The following is a 16,341-nucleotide window of genomic DNA, read 5'->3' as shown; positions in this document are numbered from 1 at the left end:
TGTCACCTGAAGCCAACATGGCTCTGAGTCTCACCCAAGGCCAACAGTGAGTACTGCCTGAGTACCACTGCTGATTATTCAAGACCCAGCAGCTCTTTAGTCAGCAGATGATGGATCCTGCCAGGACTGAGTCCTTCTCTCCATGAAGCAGGTTCCCTTCTGGCTCTGGTGTGTCTAGAAATGTCAGCCAGGAGCTAGGGCCTGGAATGGGGGCCTCAGGACTCTATCTGGTGCCCTATCCTACTGTGGCTGAGCTGGTATCCAAGTTGCAAGACAAAATTCTCTTTACTCTTCTTTTTCCTCTCCTGACAAGAAAGGAAGGAGTCTCTTCCAGAGCTGCAACCTGTGCTGCCTGGAGTTGAGGGAAGAGTGGTGCAAGCACTCCCTTGGCTGCCCTAGCTTGTGTCTCGCCAGGTCACATGCCTCCAAGTCCACTGGCTCTGAGCCCAGCACAGCACTAGGACATGCCCAGGAATGGAAGTCTTTGTGGCCTAGACTGCCATTGATGTTTATTTAGGACACAGGAGCACTTTAGCCCCTGGTGGCAAGGCTTGCCAGAACTCAGGTTGTGAACACTGGGATGGATGATTTGCCTTTGGCCAGGGCTGGTCTAAATGCTCCTTCCATAGGTTCTGGCTGAGTTCTGCCCGGTATTGCTTTCTGCTGTAACAGGGCAGCACCGAGTTCCATTGCAAAGTCTCCCAGTCACTGCACTTTCCCTCCCCACAAGTGCACAGATTCTCCTCCCTGCTGGGGGATGGAGGAGGCACAGTGTTGGCAATGTAAGACTGAGTTTCCGACTCTCTTCAGTGCTCCTTTCAGTGATAGAAAATTAAAACCAGGTACTGTGATCACTCACCTGGTTTTTGGTTCTTACAAAGATGCTTTTTTGTGTGGATAGTTGTTGACTTTGGTGTTCCTGCTGGCTGGACAATTAATTGGTGGAGGCTTCTATTCGGCCATCTTGCTCTGCCTCCCTATATCCTTATTAAAGTTTTAAAACTAATGTATACTGAAGTTAGCCCTCTCAAATTTCTAAATTAATATTTTTAAATCTTGTTTTCTATGTTTTTAACATCGGATTTTTGTTATTACTGAGCAACTCCACCTAACAAAATATTCTGAAGAATCATTATTGGAGTTGATTATTTACTGCAATTAATCATGGAAACCTGACTCAAAGTTGCATACCAATTATTGATAATTATTTTTCAAAACATTTAAACCATAACTTTGCAAATACGTTTTGACTTTTTGTATCAAGGTTATTACTTGGAATTCAGTAAAAGCCTGACTAGCTTTTTAACAAATCCCATTTTATTAACATATGTAAGGCTGAGTAGGTTTAGAATTACTATTTATCCTCACATAAGTATGTGTCCAAAGCTTTCACCAAACCTTAAGGAAGAGAATGATTCTGCCTTACTTTATTAGTTTTTCTCTGCAACTTTTGGGATAATCTCCTAGAACTTTGCAGTCCTTATAGAAAGAAACAAAATAATAATGTAACTAAATGTTTACACATTTTTAAAAACACCAAATAACTCCACCTCACTTTCTGGTACTGCCATCCTGACTTTATTTTAGTGTATACCCTTCCAAATCTTGACCACATCCAGATTTTGACATTGTTGTAATGAACAAGGCTCCCTTACTGTGAAGCACCACAGCACAGTGCATGGTGTTCCCCGATTGAAAAAACGAATGAATGGGAGGCTGTGATTCATGTCATCTTATAGACTCTCACCTTTGATTTCACTGGTCTCATATGTAGAAGGGTGGCCACACTCCTGGCCTGTCATTTTATGTGTGCACTGTGGCTAAGACCTTAGATTCTACAGAGATCAGAATCAAATCTTGGCCCTACCACTGAATAGCTATATGACCTTGAACAAGTTACTTAGCATCTCTAAACCCCAGTTCCTTCATCTGTAAAATGACAATACTGATAGTACCTTTAACTTTGAATTATCATGTGCCTAAGCACAATAACTAATGTTTACTATTTGCTGTTATTGTAATGTGTGTCATCTAAAAATTTATGCTATGTCAAATAAGACTCTTCCCCAAACAGAAAAGGACTGTTCTTTCATTAAGACCTATAATCAAGGTGAAAATAGACTTTGGTTTTCCTTGCTATTACAGAGATCATATAATTACATCAAACAGGTGTATCATAATGTATGCCTTTGTTTAGTTGTTGATATTCTGGTTGTTTCATAGTGCTTGATATTATCAAACAATTATGTTGACAAGTCATTACTATATGTATGTATTCATACAAATTATGTGCAGTAAGTGACTATATATAGACTTTTCTTTAAACTATTTCCTTAAGATAAATTCCCAGGAGTATTAGTGCCAGTGCAAAGGGTATAGCATTCTGGTGATTATTGATAAGAACTGATATATTGCTTTCCCAATAATTATGTAGTTGAGTTTCTAATTAGACTCCATATTTGTCCTCTGGGTTCACAGAAGAAAGTACACTAGTAGATATATTGGATTGTATTACATGTACTATCTCCTTCTCTAGAGAAGCAATAAAGGAATTCATACACCTATTATTGGACTGCACATGTATTTTTAAAACTAAAAAGATGTAGCATGAATCAGGGTAATTTAGATGATCCATAAGGACTCGTTTCTTTGGAACAACTTCTCCATCTCATTAGCTTCCTTACACTCAGCCCATTGGGAGCTACTTGTTCACATATGAAGAGCATTTCTCTCTTTCATCCCTAGTCAGATACTAGAGATTTTATCTTGTTATTCAGTGCAATGAAGTCATTTTGACTGTGCCTGACTGAGGATAAGGAATAATTTACTTGGAGTCCTGTAGCTTTTATTTTGCCCACGTAATGACATATTTTTATAGGTGAGTGATCTCACCTGGGATCTTTATGCATAGCTGGATGGGTTTGCCACCTGCATGCAGTAGGGCATCCAGGCACACCAGCAGGCACCAGCCTCACCCACCCCGGCTCCCAGCCTGAGTGTTGACAGGCAGACAGGCCTTGTAGCCAGGGCCTCTGCCCAACATACACACAGACGTGGAACTCCTTTTTAAGGTACAATTGCCAATTCTTTTTATTGCAGAAGCCAGCAACACCCCCACCCTGCCTTTTTTTTTTTTTTTGGAATGCAACCACTACTCATAATATTATAACTAATAGTTCTGAAGTTTACAGGTGCAAACACTGTAATTTCAGGCTAATTTATAGATGCACAAGAATAATAGGCTTAGAAACATGTCATAACTTCTTTCTTTTCCATTTTATATTGGCTTTTGGAATCTCATTTTTTAATGTGTCACCCAAACTCAGAACATTAACACAAAATAATAAGCTACTTAACATCTATATTTAGGATCGTGTCAAATGTGTCACAGTTTTGTTGGTTAGGAACAACTTTTTGTATTTTCCTGTAAATAATGAATCCTGAGTGTGTGATAACAACAAATAATGCAGTGTAAATGAGCTAAAAATTGACCTTCCAGTATTATTCTTGCATTATACTATTTTGTTTAGGGTGGTAGAGTCTTCTTAAATTACATCAGGTTCAAATTTCCAAACCATCTTTTAGTTACAAATATTTTCTAGAACCACCACTTAAAAAGTCTCTTTTATCTCTTTAAGAATCTCAAGTGTAGCTGTCATTATTTTCCATTTTATGATTGAATTTAAGGAAAAACCACAAAACAGCTGCTAGAGTTCTGTTAGCCTGGCATATTTAATACACTTAGCCTTTCACCCTCACCCCTCATTCAGAAAAGTGTTCTGCAGTGTTCTTTGGTGACTCTTAGAAACTGCTAATTTACTTCATGTGTGAGTTATGTTCAAGTGTTTATTAGAATTGATTTAAACTGGTAGTTTTCTTGTTACTTGTATTATGTTCTGTTTTATATCCAGAGCTCATTTTTGCTGTTTAATGAAAGGCTGTTTTCATCAAGGAGAAAATTTTATTTTTCTCAATGATTTGGGATGTTATTTTAAATATTCTGCCAAGTGAAAAACAAGATAGTTCTGGCACAACCACAATTAAGCTAAATGCTAAATGATTATACTAGACTCTGATAACACATCAAATATATCTGTATATGCCAATTAAAGATGTATAAAGGAAACCTCAGTCATCTAGAATTTGTGATAATCTGAGCATGTGTTAAAGTTTGCCTTTTATTCAGGTTTTGGAGCAAATAAATAAGTGCCCATTCTGCTTACTATGCTGAATCATATAACATGACATTTTATCAAGACCAGTAGAAATGCTTTTTAATTGGTTTGATAATTATCTTGCATTATATGACGTTTAAAAGCCTACAGTTCAGCAAATGAATGCCTCTTGAGTCATAATTGCCTAGAAAATACTAATACTTATTTTCTTCAAATGAATCCTTCATATAGACTCATTTGTAAAATCTGGCCATATCAGAGCTTGCAGTGAGCCGAGATCACGCCACTGCACTCCAGCCTGGATGACAGATCGAGACTCCATCTCAAAAAAAAAAAAAAACTGGCCATATAAGAAACTTAACATTCATACTGTTTAAAGATTCAAAACAGCTGGCCCCATACCCATTTGATTGGCTTGGAAAAATACATTAAAAAGTGTCTAAATCTTGATCTGCCTATCAAAAAGTCCAGCCTCATGTTGAAAGCAGTAAAACTTCTATTAGTGATTAAAGTTGTTAATTTTTCGTAGTTCTTAAACAAAATTACTTAACATAAAAGTTTCTTAAATGCTTTTTAAAAGCTGTCCTTTGCTGAATTGCATATTATTAGATGATTTGTATTCTTCTTGCATTTTATGTAGTCCTGAGCACACATAAGAGAGGAAATAAAAAAAGGATCAATAACATTTTTAGCATAACCAGATGTGAATTCCCCACATCAGTCTGGCATGGGGAAATGATTATGAAGTAATGTGATACTTTGAATTTATGCATATATGGTATCTGGCAGAAAAGACAACACTGCCAGCTTGACTGCTTATCCTCAGGAAGGCCTGCTTATAAGACTGGCCCTTGGCTGATGTCTGGGAACTTGGATTTTTTGGGAAGGTTCCCACCCCTCTAATTGATAAGCGTGGTTCACTATGTGTGTACTGTTTATGCAAGAAATGTGGTTTATGCTGGATACTTGTTTTCCTTCCGAGAGTCTGGAATTTTAGTATATGCCAGGCAGAGACTGCTGACATGACCAGTTTCAAATAGAAACACTGAGTACTGAGTCTCTCAAAAGCTTCCCTGGTTGGCAACATTTCATTTGTGGTGTTGTCTCCATTATTTCTGGCTGCTATAACAAATACCATAGACTGGATGTCTTAAACAGCAGAAATTTCTCATGGTTCTGGAGGTGAGAAGTTAGAGAGCAGGCGCTGGTCAATTTGGCTCCTGGTGTGGACCCTCTTCCTGATTTAGAGACAGAGCCTTCTTGCTGGTTCCACAGATGGTGTTGTTGCAGAGAGAAATCACCTCCACAACATCTCTTCTTACAAAGGCGCTGATCCCATTCATGAGGGCTCCACTCACATGACCTAATCACTTCCCAAGGTGTCACTTCCTAATACGATCACATTAAGGATTGGGAAGGATCTCAACCTGTGAGTGGGGATAGAGACACATTCAGTTCGTAGCAGTGATCACAACTTATTGCTGGGGGAATTCAGTCCCTGTGCCACTCCCTGGGAGAGGATTCTTGAAGCTCGCACCTGGTTCCCCCTGTACTTTTTACCTTGTGCACTTCTTCCTTGTGCTGATTTTGCTTTGTATCATTTTGTGTAAATCATCATCGTGAGTAAAACCCTATGCTAGATTCTGGGTCTTCCTACTGAATCATTGAACCTAGGGGTATGTTGGGAACTGACACAGTACCTTAATGGTGGTGACTCAGAGTTCATTTGAGAGCTGTGTGCTATTGGTAGTCATTTGTGAATGACAAGGCCCAGCATTGGGGCATTGCAGAGAGATCTGGTGGTAGTTCCTAAACATTTTTCTCAGTATGACGTTTAGGATACTTTCTTCAAGCCATCCTAAGAATGATCATGGGCCTTCTACCTGTCTTTAAATTTAAAGGTGAAATCTTTAGTTTTATTTAATTTCGTTACGTTTTTAAAGAAAGGTGCTCTAAATTGCCAATGATTAGTACTGTGGTCAGCTTGATAGATGTTGAATTTAATTGAGGAGGCCTCAAACAGCACTTAAAGACTCTATTCTTCCCTAATCCTGTCCCCGTCCTGCCTGCCTGTAGTATCTACTCCCCACATGCCCACATATTATTGTATATGTCCAAACATTGACATCTACCTAGTTCTTTTTTGCAAAGTATGAAGAAATTTATTCTTCAGGTGTTTGTGTATTGCTAAGTACTATTATTAACTCTTAGGAAAATTGATATGTAGATGGAATCAAATTTAATACTAATAATTTTCACTATTTATTATATGACAGAGTCTGAATCTAAACTCAAATTTATGTATAACAACAGCCTTAAAGAAAATTAAAAGGCAAAGTATGCATATGCTAAATGAATTGATGATGCTGCCTGAAAAAAAAAGTTAAAATGTTAAAGAATATTCTACGTCTTTGGCACCATAAATCTCCTTGTCTACCTTTCACATTACACAGTTTTATTATTACTAATTTCCATTTATTTATTTTTTTGACAGGATGCCACTCTGTCACTCAGGCTGGAGTGCAGTGGCACAATCATGGCTCACTGCAGCCTCAACCTGTGGGCTAAGGTGATCCTGCCACCTCAGCATCTTGAGTAGCTGGGACCACAGGCACAAGCCACCATGCCTGGCTGATATTTTGTGTATTTTTGTAGAGACATGGTTTCACCATGTTGTCCAGGCTGGTCTCAAACTCCTGGGTTTGAGTGATCCACCTGCCTTGACCTCCCAAAGTACTGGGATTACAGGCGTGAGCCACTGCACGTCCTACTCCACAGCGAGTTTTAAATTAATTTTTTCCTTTTTTTTGAAGATGCCTCCATACCAATTCCATATCAGTGGCTGCAGCTGGCTGCCACCTAAACACTCAGGGTAGATTCTACTGTTACTTTAATTTTAGGATGCTCCAGGCCATGGTTCATAGTTTCAGGAAGCCACAAGTTTGTGAGACTACAAAACAAGATGGAGAAGTCATTGTTGCTAAATCTCTATCCGATAGGCAAAGATCAGGAAGAACTGTGCAGAAAACTCAGGACAAACACCCACTCTCATAGCATCTATTGGCTTTCAATTTGGACTGCCATGAGCTAACTGACAAATCCCTCTATTTCTGAAGCTGAAGAAGTTCTTTTTAAATATAGAGTACTTATATAAGAAAATACTAAAAGTGTACCTATTTACATATATTGAAAGCATAACTATTTGCATAGTCTATGACAAAATCTATATTGTATATTTAGCAGATAACATGATTTAAGATATAATGGTTAACTAGCAGCAAGGGTAAAATTTTTCTCTGGAAAAACAATCAGATTCAAGCATCTGATAGCTCTTCGAGTCCAAGAGGATAGCAAGGATGTATAGGGAAGCTCCCCAGAGTTACTTGGATTTGGTAGCAGTTCAAATCTAGATTAGCTGTCAACATGCAGAATGTCTTGCTACCTATGAGACAACTTAGGGATTCCTCAGCAGTTTTCAAAAAATATGTGTGTTAAAACAACCTGGTCCTTAAAGCATGGAGAATAGACCAGCACTGGTCCAGGAACGTGTGTTACTGGTCTACAACTAGATTAGTGTAGAAAATGGAAGGATTTAGACACCTTATAGCAATTTCACATAGCCATGGCATCCAAATAGTTGATCATTGTTCTCGTAGTTCCTCATTATGGTATTTTACAAAAGCATTGGTCTGTGATAGGTTGGAACTTTTCTCTAACTGGCCTTTCACCTAAAGGGAATGCTTGTTAAAAGTTCAGATTCCTGGACCCCAGCACAAACCAATAGAACCTGAATTTCTGGAAATGAAGACAAGTCCCAGGAACCTGCATTTGATCAAGCTGCCTGTGTCATTCTTTTCCATGCTGAACTTTGAGGACTACTGCTTTATGGGGAGGACCAACTGCATGGCTAACATACTCCCCTAAGTATAAGATTGGCTTTTGAAAACCATCCAGTTTAAGAACCAGAGTTGCAAAAGTCACAACTCCAACACAATTGACTCCAGTCCTTATGGATGCCATTGTGTTATTAGCTCATAGAAATGCCCAAGTACCAAAGAACTGTGGTTTCTGGGTACAGTTCCACTGCTAGGTTATACAGTGACTTTGTGCAAAAGACACCCTTGAAGCCACCCCCCTGCCATGTACAAGGAAAGTGTTGTAATAAACATATTGATTAATGATGCCCATGATGAAGTCCACCCCCTTTAATGTGGTTTCTTGTGCAGAGCTGGCTGAGCAGATGTCATGCCCAGGAGAGGGGGAGCCCCCAGTGCTGGGCAGTGCACAGCAACTTGGTCTGTAGCCCCTGGTTAGAAAACATGAAGCCATCCTCAGCTCCACAGGCACAGGCTCTGGGAAAACTTCAGCCACCAGAGAACATTCACACCAGAGCATTTCTTGTTTGTTTAGGTTTGTTTGTGGGTTGTTTTGTTTTGTTTTGAGACAGAGTCTCGCTGTGTCGCCCAGGTTGGAGTCCAGTGGTGCAATCTTGGCTCACTGCATCCTCCGCCTCCCAAGCTCAAGTGATTCTCCTGCCTCAGTCTCTCAAGTAGCTAAGATTACAGGCACATGCCACCGTGCCCAGCTAGTTTTTTGTATTTTTAGTAGAGACAGGATTTCACCATGTCAGCAAGTGACTTGAAATAAAAGAATTTAATTCTCCATGGGCAGATGTCATTCACCATGTGAATTCCTTGTATATGATTTTATACAGGGGAGAAAAAATGTTTGAGAGCAGTCATTACTAATCAGGAGGCAGACTTTTGACCACCTGCACTCGTGTTTCTCCACGGGTGCAGACACTTCGAGCATCTATGGGGTACTGCTTCCTTTTCTTCAATTGGTGCCACCCGAATGCCTGAATCACAGTGCTTTAGGCTGATCTAAGGGAGGGGCAGCAGCCAGGCAGCCGTGGAAGAAGGAAGGAAACTGTAGAAGGACCTGGGAGAAAAACAAGAGGAATTGACCCAGTAACTTGAGGTTCTGACCATCGCTCTTGAGAGCAACTTGACTGCATAGAATGTGAAGTGCATAATCCCCTTGTCTTTGTTAGGAGTGTGTTTTACTCTCAACTATGATACCGTATCATGACTCTGACATCTTCTACACAAGCTATCCTTGCTGACTCTGGAGCAGTATCCCTTCTCCTGTTTCCTTCTACCCCTTGTCCACCAGGTAGCCCCTTGAGCTTCACACTTCTCCACCTTTGGGCAGCCTTTCTGGATCCCCTCGGCAAAATTAGGCCCCTTCTCTCTTCTCTCCCAGTGTCCCTTATACAGGACTCCTCTGGTATGGGATTTTTGTGTTGCACACATGGTTGGTTAAATAGGGAATATTACTGTCATCTTCAGATAAATATTGGCTATAACAAGAATAACTGTGCTGCTTTATGTTTTTTCTAACAAGGGATATCCCTTTCAGAAAAGTGATAAGCCTTTTTTTAACTTTCAAGTTAATAGTGGCATGGTGGTGTTGAGAAAAGAAAGAAAGCCATTAGTCTAGATAAAGAATAAAATGTACTCAGGCCAGGCACGGTGGCTCATGCCTGTAATCCCAGCACTGTGAGAGGCCGAGGTGGGGGGATCACGAGGTCAGGAGATTGAGACCATCCTGGCTAACACGGCGAAACCCTGTCTCTACTAAAAATACAAAATATTAGCCAGGCGTGTGGTGGACACCTGTAGTCCCAGCTACTTGGGAGGCTGAGGCAGAAGAATGGCGTGAATCCGGGAGGCGGAGCTTGCAGTGAGAGGAGATCGCACCACTGCACTCCAGCTTGAGCGACACAGTGAGACTCCATCTCAAAAAAAAATGAAGAAAAGAGTGAAATGTACTCAGTGATGATTAGCTGTTATAGCTGATTATTTAAAACATTAAAAAATTAAAACTTTAACACTGATAGTGCAGTGAGAAAAATAATTTTGTTAATATGAATCTTAAGCTCTGTCCCTTTAACTCCATTTCTTTCCATTCAGACAACTATAGTATTTTATAAGGGCTGATCCATTGTACAGTTTTATGTTACAACTTTTCAAACAACTGTATTATAGTCAATTTATAAGCAAGCAACTATTTTATAATTTAGTTTTTATGGCATTTGTTTCTTTGGAACATAACTGTCCCATCATTGCAAACCAGACGGGACATGTGTATAGAATGTGATACAGGAAACTCTAATTTGGGGGTTGCAAATCTGTCCTTCACTAGAGTGTGGTTCCCTTAACTTCACTGACTTCTTTTCATCTCTCCTTACCAGGCCCACAGTGATAAATTGAATGAGTGAATAGATATATATATAGTATTACATTTTAATATGCCCCCATACTCCACGAACTGCATACACACCACTTAATGGAAGTTATAACATTGCAAATGCAACAACAACAAAAAAGTGAGTGCAAAGCAAGTGTCTCTTGCCACAGTCATATCCCATCACCACCACCCCTCCCCCAAAAAACTCATCCCTCTCACGTGGAGTTGTTCATTAGGTTCTAATTTTTGGTTTTCATGTCAGGAATCCTCATCATGATGTCCATGTGCAGAGAGGTGCACGTGTATGAATACATCCCATCTGTACGGCAGACGGAGCTGTGCCACTACCACGAGCTGTACTACGACGCAGCCTGCACCCTCGGGGCGTACCACCCACTACTCTATGAGAAGCTCCTGGTGCAGCGCCTGAACACGGGCACGCAGGGGGATTTGCATCGCAAGGGCAAGGTGGTTCTGCCTGGCTTCCAGGCGGTGCACTGCCCTGCACCAAGTCCAGTCATTCCACACTCTTAAAAATGGTTTCTTGGGAATCAATGTGCAATAAGGTACTACTGTTGTACTCAAAATCACAAAAGAATACTTGAAGATAGATTTTAGACAATGTAGTTTTGAGTCTTTAAACTGTAATTTAGTGGTGGTCGTGAGGATTCTTCTCTTTCTAAGCCATTGAGTATGTATTACTGCTTTGAACATAGAAATGGATTTTTAAAAAAATAAGGCTCAAGAAAGATGCAAAACAAAGGATAGCTAGAAAGAAAACACGTGTATGACCATGAGTATGATACCTCCAGAAATGATAACAACTTATTCTTCTGCTATGAGCACCCCTCATCAGGGTTGGTTTCAATGACAGGTTTTGGTGATGTTCCTGACCATATGAAGTGGTTTATGTTTAGAAACATTCAAATTGAGGGACATCATTTACAGCATCGAGTGTGTCAGTTATACATGCATTCATCATTAAATATCCTGGGTTTTATGACAGACATTGAAATTATCACTCAGATGTGTTTAACAGCAAAAATTCCCAGCACATCCTGGCAAAGGCTTGTGTTTCCAACCGTTGGGTTCTTCATCTCTGCCTCCCATTGCCCACTGAATGCTTTGCTTTCTGTGCATCAAGACAGAGTTCTAAAACCAGAAAACATCCATCTTGAAAGGTCCAAGAAAAAGCCAAATTCCATATAGCACCACAGAGGAGGCCCTTTGTTTCCCTGCAGTATTTCAACCAGGAGCATTAGTATCACATCCACCAGGAGGCACATCACTGGCAAGTAACATAGAATCACAGGGCTGCAGGTGCCCCTGGACACTCCCCGGTTCTGGCTTTTCTGCCTTGTACCTCCTTGCCTGCAGATCTACCCTGCAGCTTTTGCATAGTCAGTGACACACTTGACAATTGGCACAGCTGTGCTGGGGAAGACAGGAGACACCTTGCTCCTTCCAAACTAGAAGGAAAGATTTTGGAGCCATCACCCTGTGCTTCTAGGGATGCACGCCTGTCTTTATTATACAGGTTTCTTGTAGGTTTTTATCAGCCAGTGGGAACTCCACAGTGATGAGCACTGAATCTTCACTAAATCTTCCTACAGACATTTAGGAATCCAGTCCTTGCTTTCGCAGATATGTTTTATGTCAGCAGCATGACGAAGCCATATAATTAAATAATTTATGTGAAAGCATTGCTTATTAACAAGGAAAATATGTAGATGCTTCAGAGGGAAAGGCAGCTAGAGGGAAATTTTCATCCCAATATGTTAGCTATATTCAGGGTTGATTTTTTTTTTTTAATCTCAACTGTCACTAATACATTGAAAAATTTTTGCTATGAATATAGTGAAACAGAAACATTTTGTAATACCTTAATTAAACATGCTATTATTTCAGTGTATAACCAAAACATATCTCCATGGTACAGTTAAGACTTGTTGCAATGACAATAGCAGCTTAATTAAATGTGTTCTCCCTTGCAAAGTGTATGAACGTCAGGAGAGTTTAGTGGAAAAGTTTTCTTTGTTTCAGGATTGGTTTCTTCTAGACTGTTCTCAGGACTACTTTCTTGAGCAAGAATGGCTTACAGAGACTGAAGGCTTCTGTTTGGTTAGTCTATTCAGCAGATATGGAGCTGGATAACAAGACATCTCCTATAGCTTGTTATAATAGTGAAGGAGAAATTGGAAAGTTTTAATCACGATAATATCCAATAAAAGCCCATTTTGAGAGTTTTGTTATTAAGTCAATGAGAAGGGATAGGTAACTTTGTCCTATATATTAACTTATGTCTAAATAGACATGGTTAAGCCATGTTCCTTTCTAATTTTTCTTTTTTTTTTTTTTTGAGACAGTCTCTCTCTCTGTCGCCCAGGCTAGAGTGCAGTGGCGCGATCTCAGTTCACTGCCAGCTCCGACTCCCAGGTTCACGCCATTCTCCTGCCTCAGCCTCCTGAGTAGCTGGGACTACAGGCATCTGCCACCACGCCCAGCTAATTTTTTGTATTTTCAATAGAGACGGGGTTTCACCGTGTTAGCCAGGATGGTCTCCATCTTCTGACCTCGTGATCTGCCCACCTCGGCCTCCCAGAGTGATGGGATTATAGGCATGAATCACCGCGCCTGGCTGTTCCTTTCTAATTTCTTGAAAGAACTTGGTCTTGTCCTTATGTTTATATGTGTGTAATAAGTTCAGCAACTCTGGAATGTGGGTGAGGTGGCTCTGGTGGATGAATATTACTCCCTACCCTCCTTGGATCTTTCTAGATCTTCCAGGCCATTAAATGCCCCTGACTATTGAAGCTCCTTTTATAGTTTTGCGAGTGGATTTACTTGTAGACATCCTTACTATCCAGCACAATCCCCCTTGGCTGACATGAGAACTTGGTTAGAGGAGAATTTATTGGGGTCAGTGTAAAAATTCAAGTTCAAAAGCCTCAGAACCCCACACTTTAAAGATTTTTAAATAGAATTTTGTTGTAATCATTGTGCTTTTAAAATAGTACTTGCAGTTTCATTGAGGTTACAAGAAAGACTGAAGAGTACAAAGGAAATTTAATTACAATTTTTGCATTTATTATGGCCTTAAAGACTCTTGGGAATCAGGGTCTGTTCAACAGTCAATAAATGTAATACACATATTAATATAGTGCTGACTGGGCATTCTTCTATAAAAGTTTAAGTTATTTAGCTTCTAAGAAAATGTTAGGCAGTTATAGTTAACATGATGACTACTTCTGGTATTAGCCAAATGGGTCCTAAGTGGCAGTATTTTGCCAGACATTGACTAAATCCTTACATGCCACGTTTACTGAATTCCAATAAACACACAGTTCTTCTGTGGAGTAGTTAACAATAAGTGGCAGCTCACTGAATTTCTCCCAGGTTCTGTCTCTTCCAAAATCCTCCATCCTCTCTTATGAAGGGAAGCTGATAAAAAAAAAAAAAAAAAAATCCTCTTGGTGCAAGCTGAAGCTGTTAAGGATTCCTTTTTTCACTCTCAGGACCAACAAACATTCTTTTGTATTTCAAGATAATTTCACCCGTTGTTGTTATTGTTGTTGTTGTTGTTATCACAAAGAAACAAATTTTGAGCAGCAATGACAATTCAACCACATCTAGATTCTCCCTAACTTATTTCTCCAGCCAGTCACACCAGGCAGGCAGGTAACCTTTAACAGACCTGGTGTTCTCATGGAATGCCAATGCTCATCCCAGGGAGCTGGCCTTTCCCACCATGTCCTTATAGAGCTGCTCTTACAGAGAACTTTGTGCTCAGGACCAAGGGATGGTCAATTAAAAGTTGCATGTAAGCATCAGGCTTGTGCATTAAAATGGGCAAGGGAGGGCTTTTATACATCTTTGAATGACCAGGTCTTTCCTTGTCTGTCTGAAGGCAGAGCTTTGAGAAACAGCACTTCCCATGTGTCTGGTCCTCTTGGTCTCTCAGCCAGACACTTAATCAATCCTGGACTCTCCAGTAGTCCTCAGTCATTGTAGCCATAGCATCTGCAAAAAAAGAAATGCTAAAATAATCATTAGCATTTTCAAAATTAGGAAATCAAAGTAGCTGGGTCACTCTCTTACATGTGTATGAGCCAGTTCATTCTGTTGGGACAGATCATACTTATGCTGCTGATTGACTCTTCTGAGCAGTAACACATCTCCTGAATTAATTAGGTAGGTCCCGTTTGGGTGCATTAAGTGGGATCAGTCTTAGATGAGTGCCAGTATGTGATAGAAGAATTTCATACACACAAATGCCGTGATTCAAGTTCTCTCTCCAGTTTTTCTTATAGATCAACACACAGTACGTGTGGTCAGTGACTTGGTTGAATTTCTGCTTAGCTGTGGTAAGAGACAGAGAAAGGGAGTGAGGTGGGACCAGGGGAATTATCAGAGAGACATGAGCGAACCTGTTGGCCAGGTAGCTTCCAAGTATGTTCTATTGTATTGTCTGTTTTGATTCTGATAGTTTAGAACTCTTTCTGATAGTTTAGAACTCTTACCCAGTGGTTTCATGACTGATCAAGGCAACTCCATCTGGAAATTAATTGCTTAGGTAAAATGTCCCTGAGTTTCAACTTGTCTTTTATACTCTGGATATTCTCTTATGAGATTATTATGCATGTTTCTGTCACATGGGCATTATTTACACACTTGATAAATGAAAGGTATTTCTCTGTCCGTTCAAGGAAATAAAATGTAAGTTCTTGTTTTATTAAATGAATGAAGCCTTTTGGTTAAAAAAAAAGTAATCTAATATGTTTCTGTTCAAATTTGAGCTAATGACATTTAAAGAATTAAAGACATTGATCTAGTTCTTAGTATAAAAAGTGTACATGTAGTAGATATAGTTATATAATTGTGTATATACATATCTACACACATGGTTGGTTTTATATTGCTTTTTCATCAATATTTTTGACTGAAACCTTTACAATAAATTTTATTTTAATTATGTAACCACTAATATTTTGAGAGAAGGAAGCAAATGTTATATATGTCCTTCTGTTAAAAGAAAAAAAAATTCAGTCCTCCACCAACCGCTTCCCACACACTCATACTCTGCACGTCTTGGCTACGTTAAAATGGTCTGACAGAATTATTTAAAAGGCACTATGAAGGTAGAACACTACCTTAATATTTTATCCTAGTCAGAAGCCTGATTTAACACTGAACTTTGAAGGGAAGCTTAGCTATAGCTCATGGCTTTCAAGGATTAGAAGAAACATTTACTGGTTCTATGGAAAATAGTCTTCTTGCTAGGTAGATTTGAAACAAAGAAATTGCATTGATGGTGTTAAAATCTAACATTTATAACAAATCCTGTTTTACTCTAGATGAAATACTTAGACAATTCTTCCAGTGGAAACCAGTGAACTTTTTTAACAGCTTTGAGAATTCTTTTGTATGATAATTTTTAAAATAAAATGTGTACTCTTCAAACTAATTAAGGCTTGAAGTTTTCCAGGAGTCGCATTTTAAAAGTGTTTGTACACATTTTAACACTTTGATATTTTCTATTTTGGTTTTGTATATTTTTATGTATACACAATGTACAGACTTTTTTCTTGTAAATAAAACATGTTTTCATTTGTCTAGAAGTTTCTTGTTTTAATTCGTAGAAGTTACACATACAAATGAGCAAGTGGCAAAATAAAAATCCATCCCTAGGAAAACAAATGGCAAAGCTGAAATCTGATTAGAAGACTGAGTGGCAACAGAAGGAACAGCAGCAGGCCTTCAGCCATGAATATGGACGCAGGCTGGGCCTGAAACCACAGGTGGGCGGGTTTTTTTCTTCCAGGGATTAATTGCCACATGCCGGAGAATGAAAGTGGCGAAATCAAGTGGAAAAGGCATATTTAGGCTAACAAATCTTGATGTTGACTTAATAACC

The 16,341-nt window shown here is 39.4% G+C and overlaps 1 protein-coding gene across 6 annotated transcripts in view; it reads left to right on the top strand.

Annotated features, from left to right (window-relative positions):
* ST6GAL2 (ST6 beta-galactoside alpha-2,6-sialyltransferase 2) overlaps positions 1-15,219 on the top strand; it is an 84,474-nt gene extending 69,255 nt beyond the window's left edge. For 5 of the 6 annotated variants that reach the window (XM_054547852.2, XM_024242409.3, XM_054547851.2 and 2 more), the window contains exon 6: positions 10,690-15,219. In XM_054547852.2, coding sequence (XP_054403827.1) covers positions 10,690-10,961 — 272 coding nt within the window. In that variant the 3' untranslated portion in view covers positions 10,962-15,219. The remainder of the gene's footprint in view (positions 1-10,689) is intronic. The other variant, XM_054547849.2, reaches the window with a different exon arrangement.
* Positions 15,220-16,341: the final 1,122 nt, after the last annotated feature.

The sequence above is a fragment of the Pongo abelii genome, chromosome 12, assembly GCF_028885655.2.
Source record: "Pongo abelii isolate AG06213 chromosome 12, NHGRI_mPonAbe1-v2.0_pri, whole genome shotgun sequence".
NCBI lineage: Eukaryota > Metazoa > Chordata > Mammalia > Primates > Hominidae > Pongo > Pongo abelii.
This window is presented reverse-complemented; position numbering and strand designations above follow the sequence as displayed.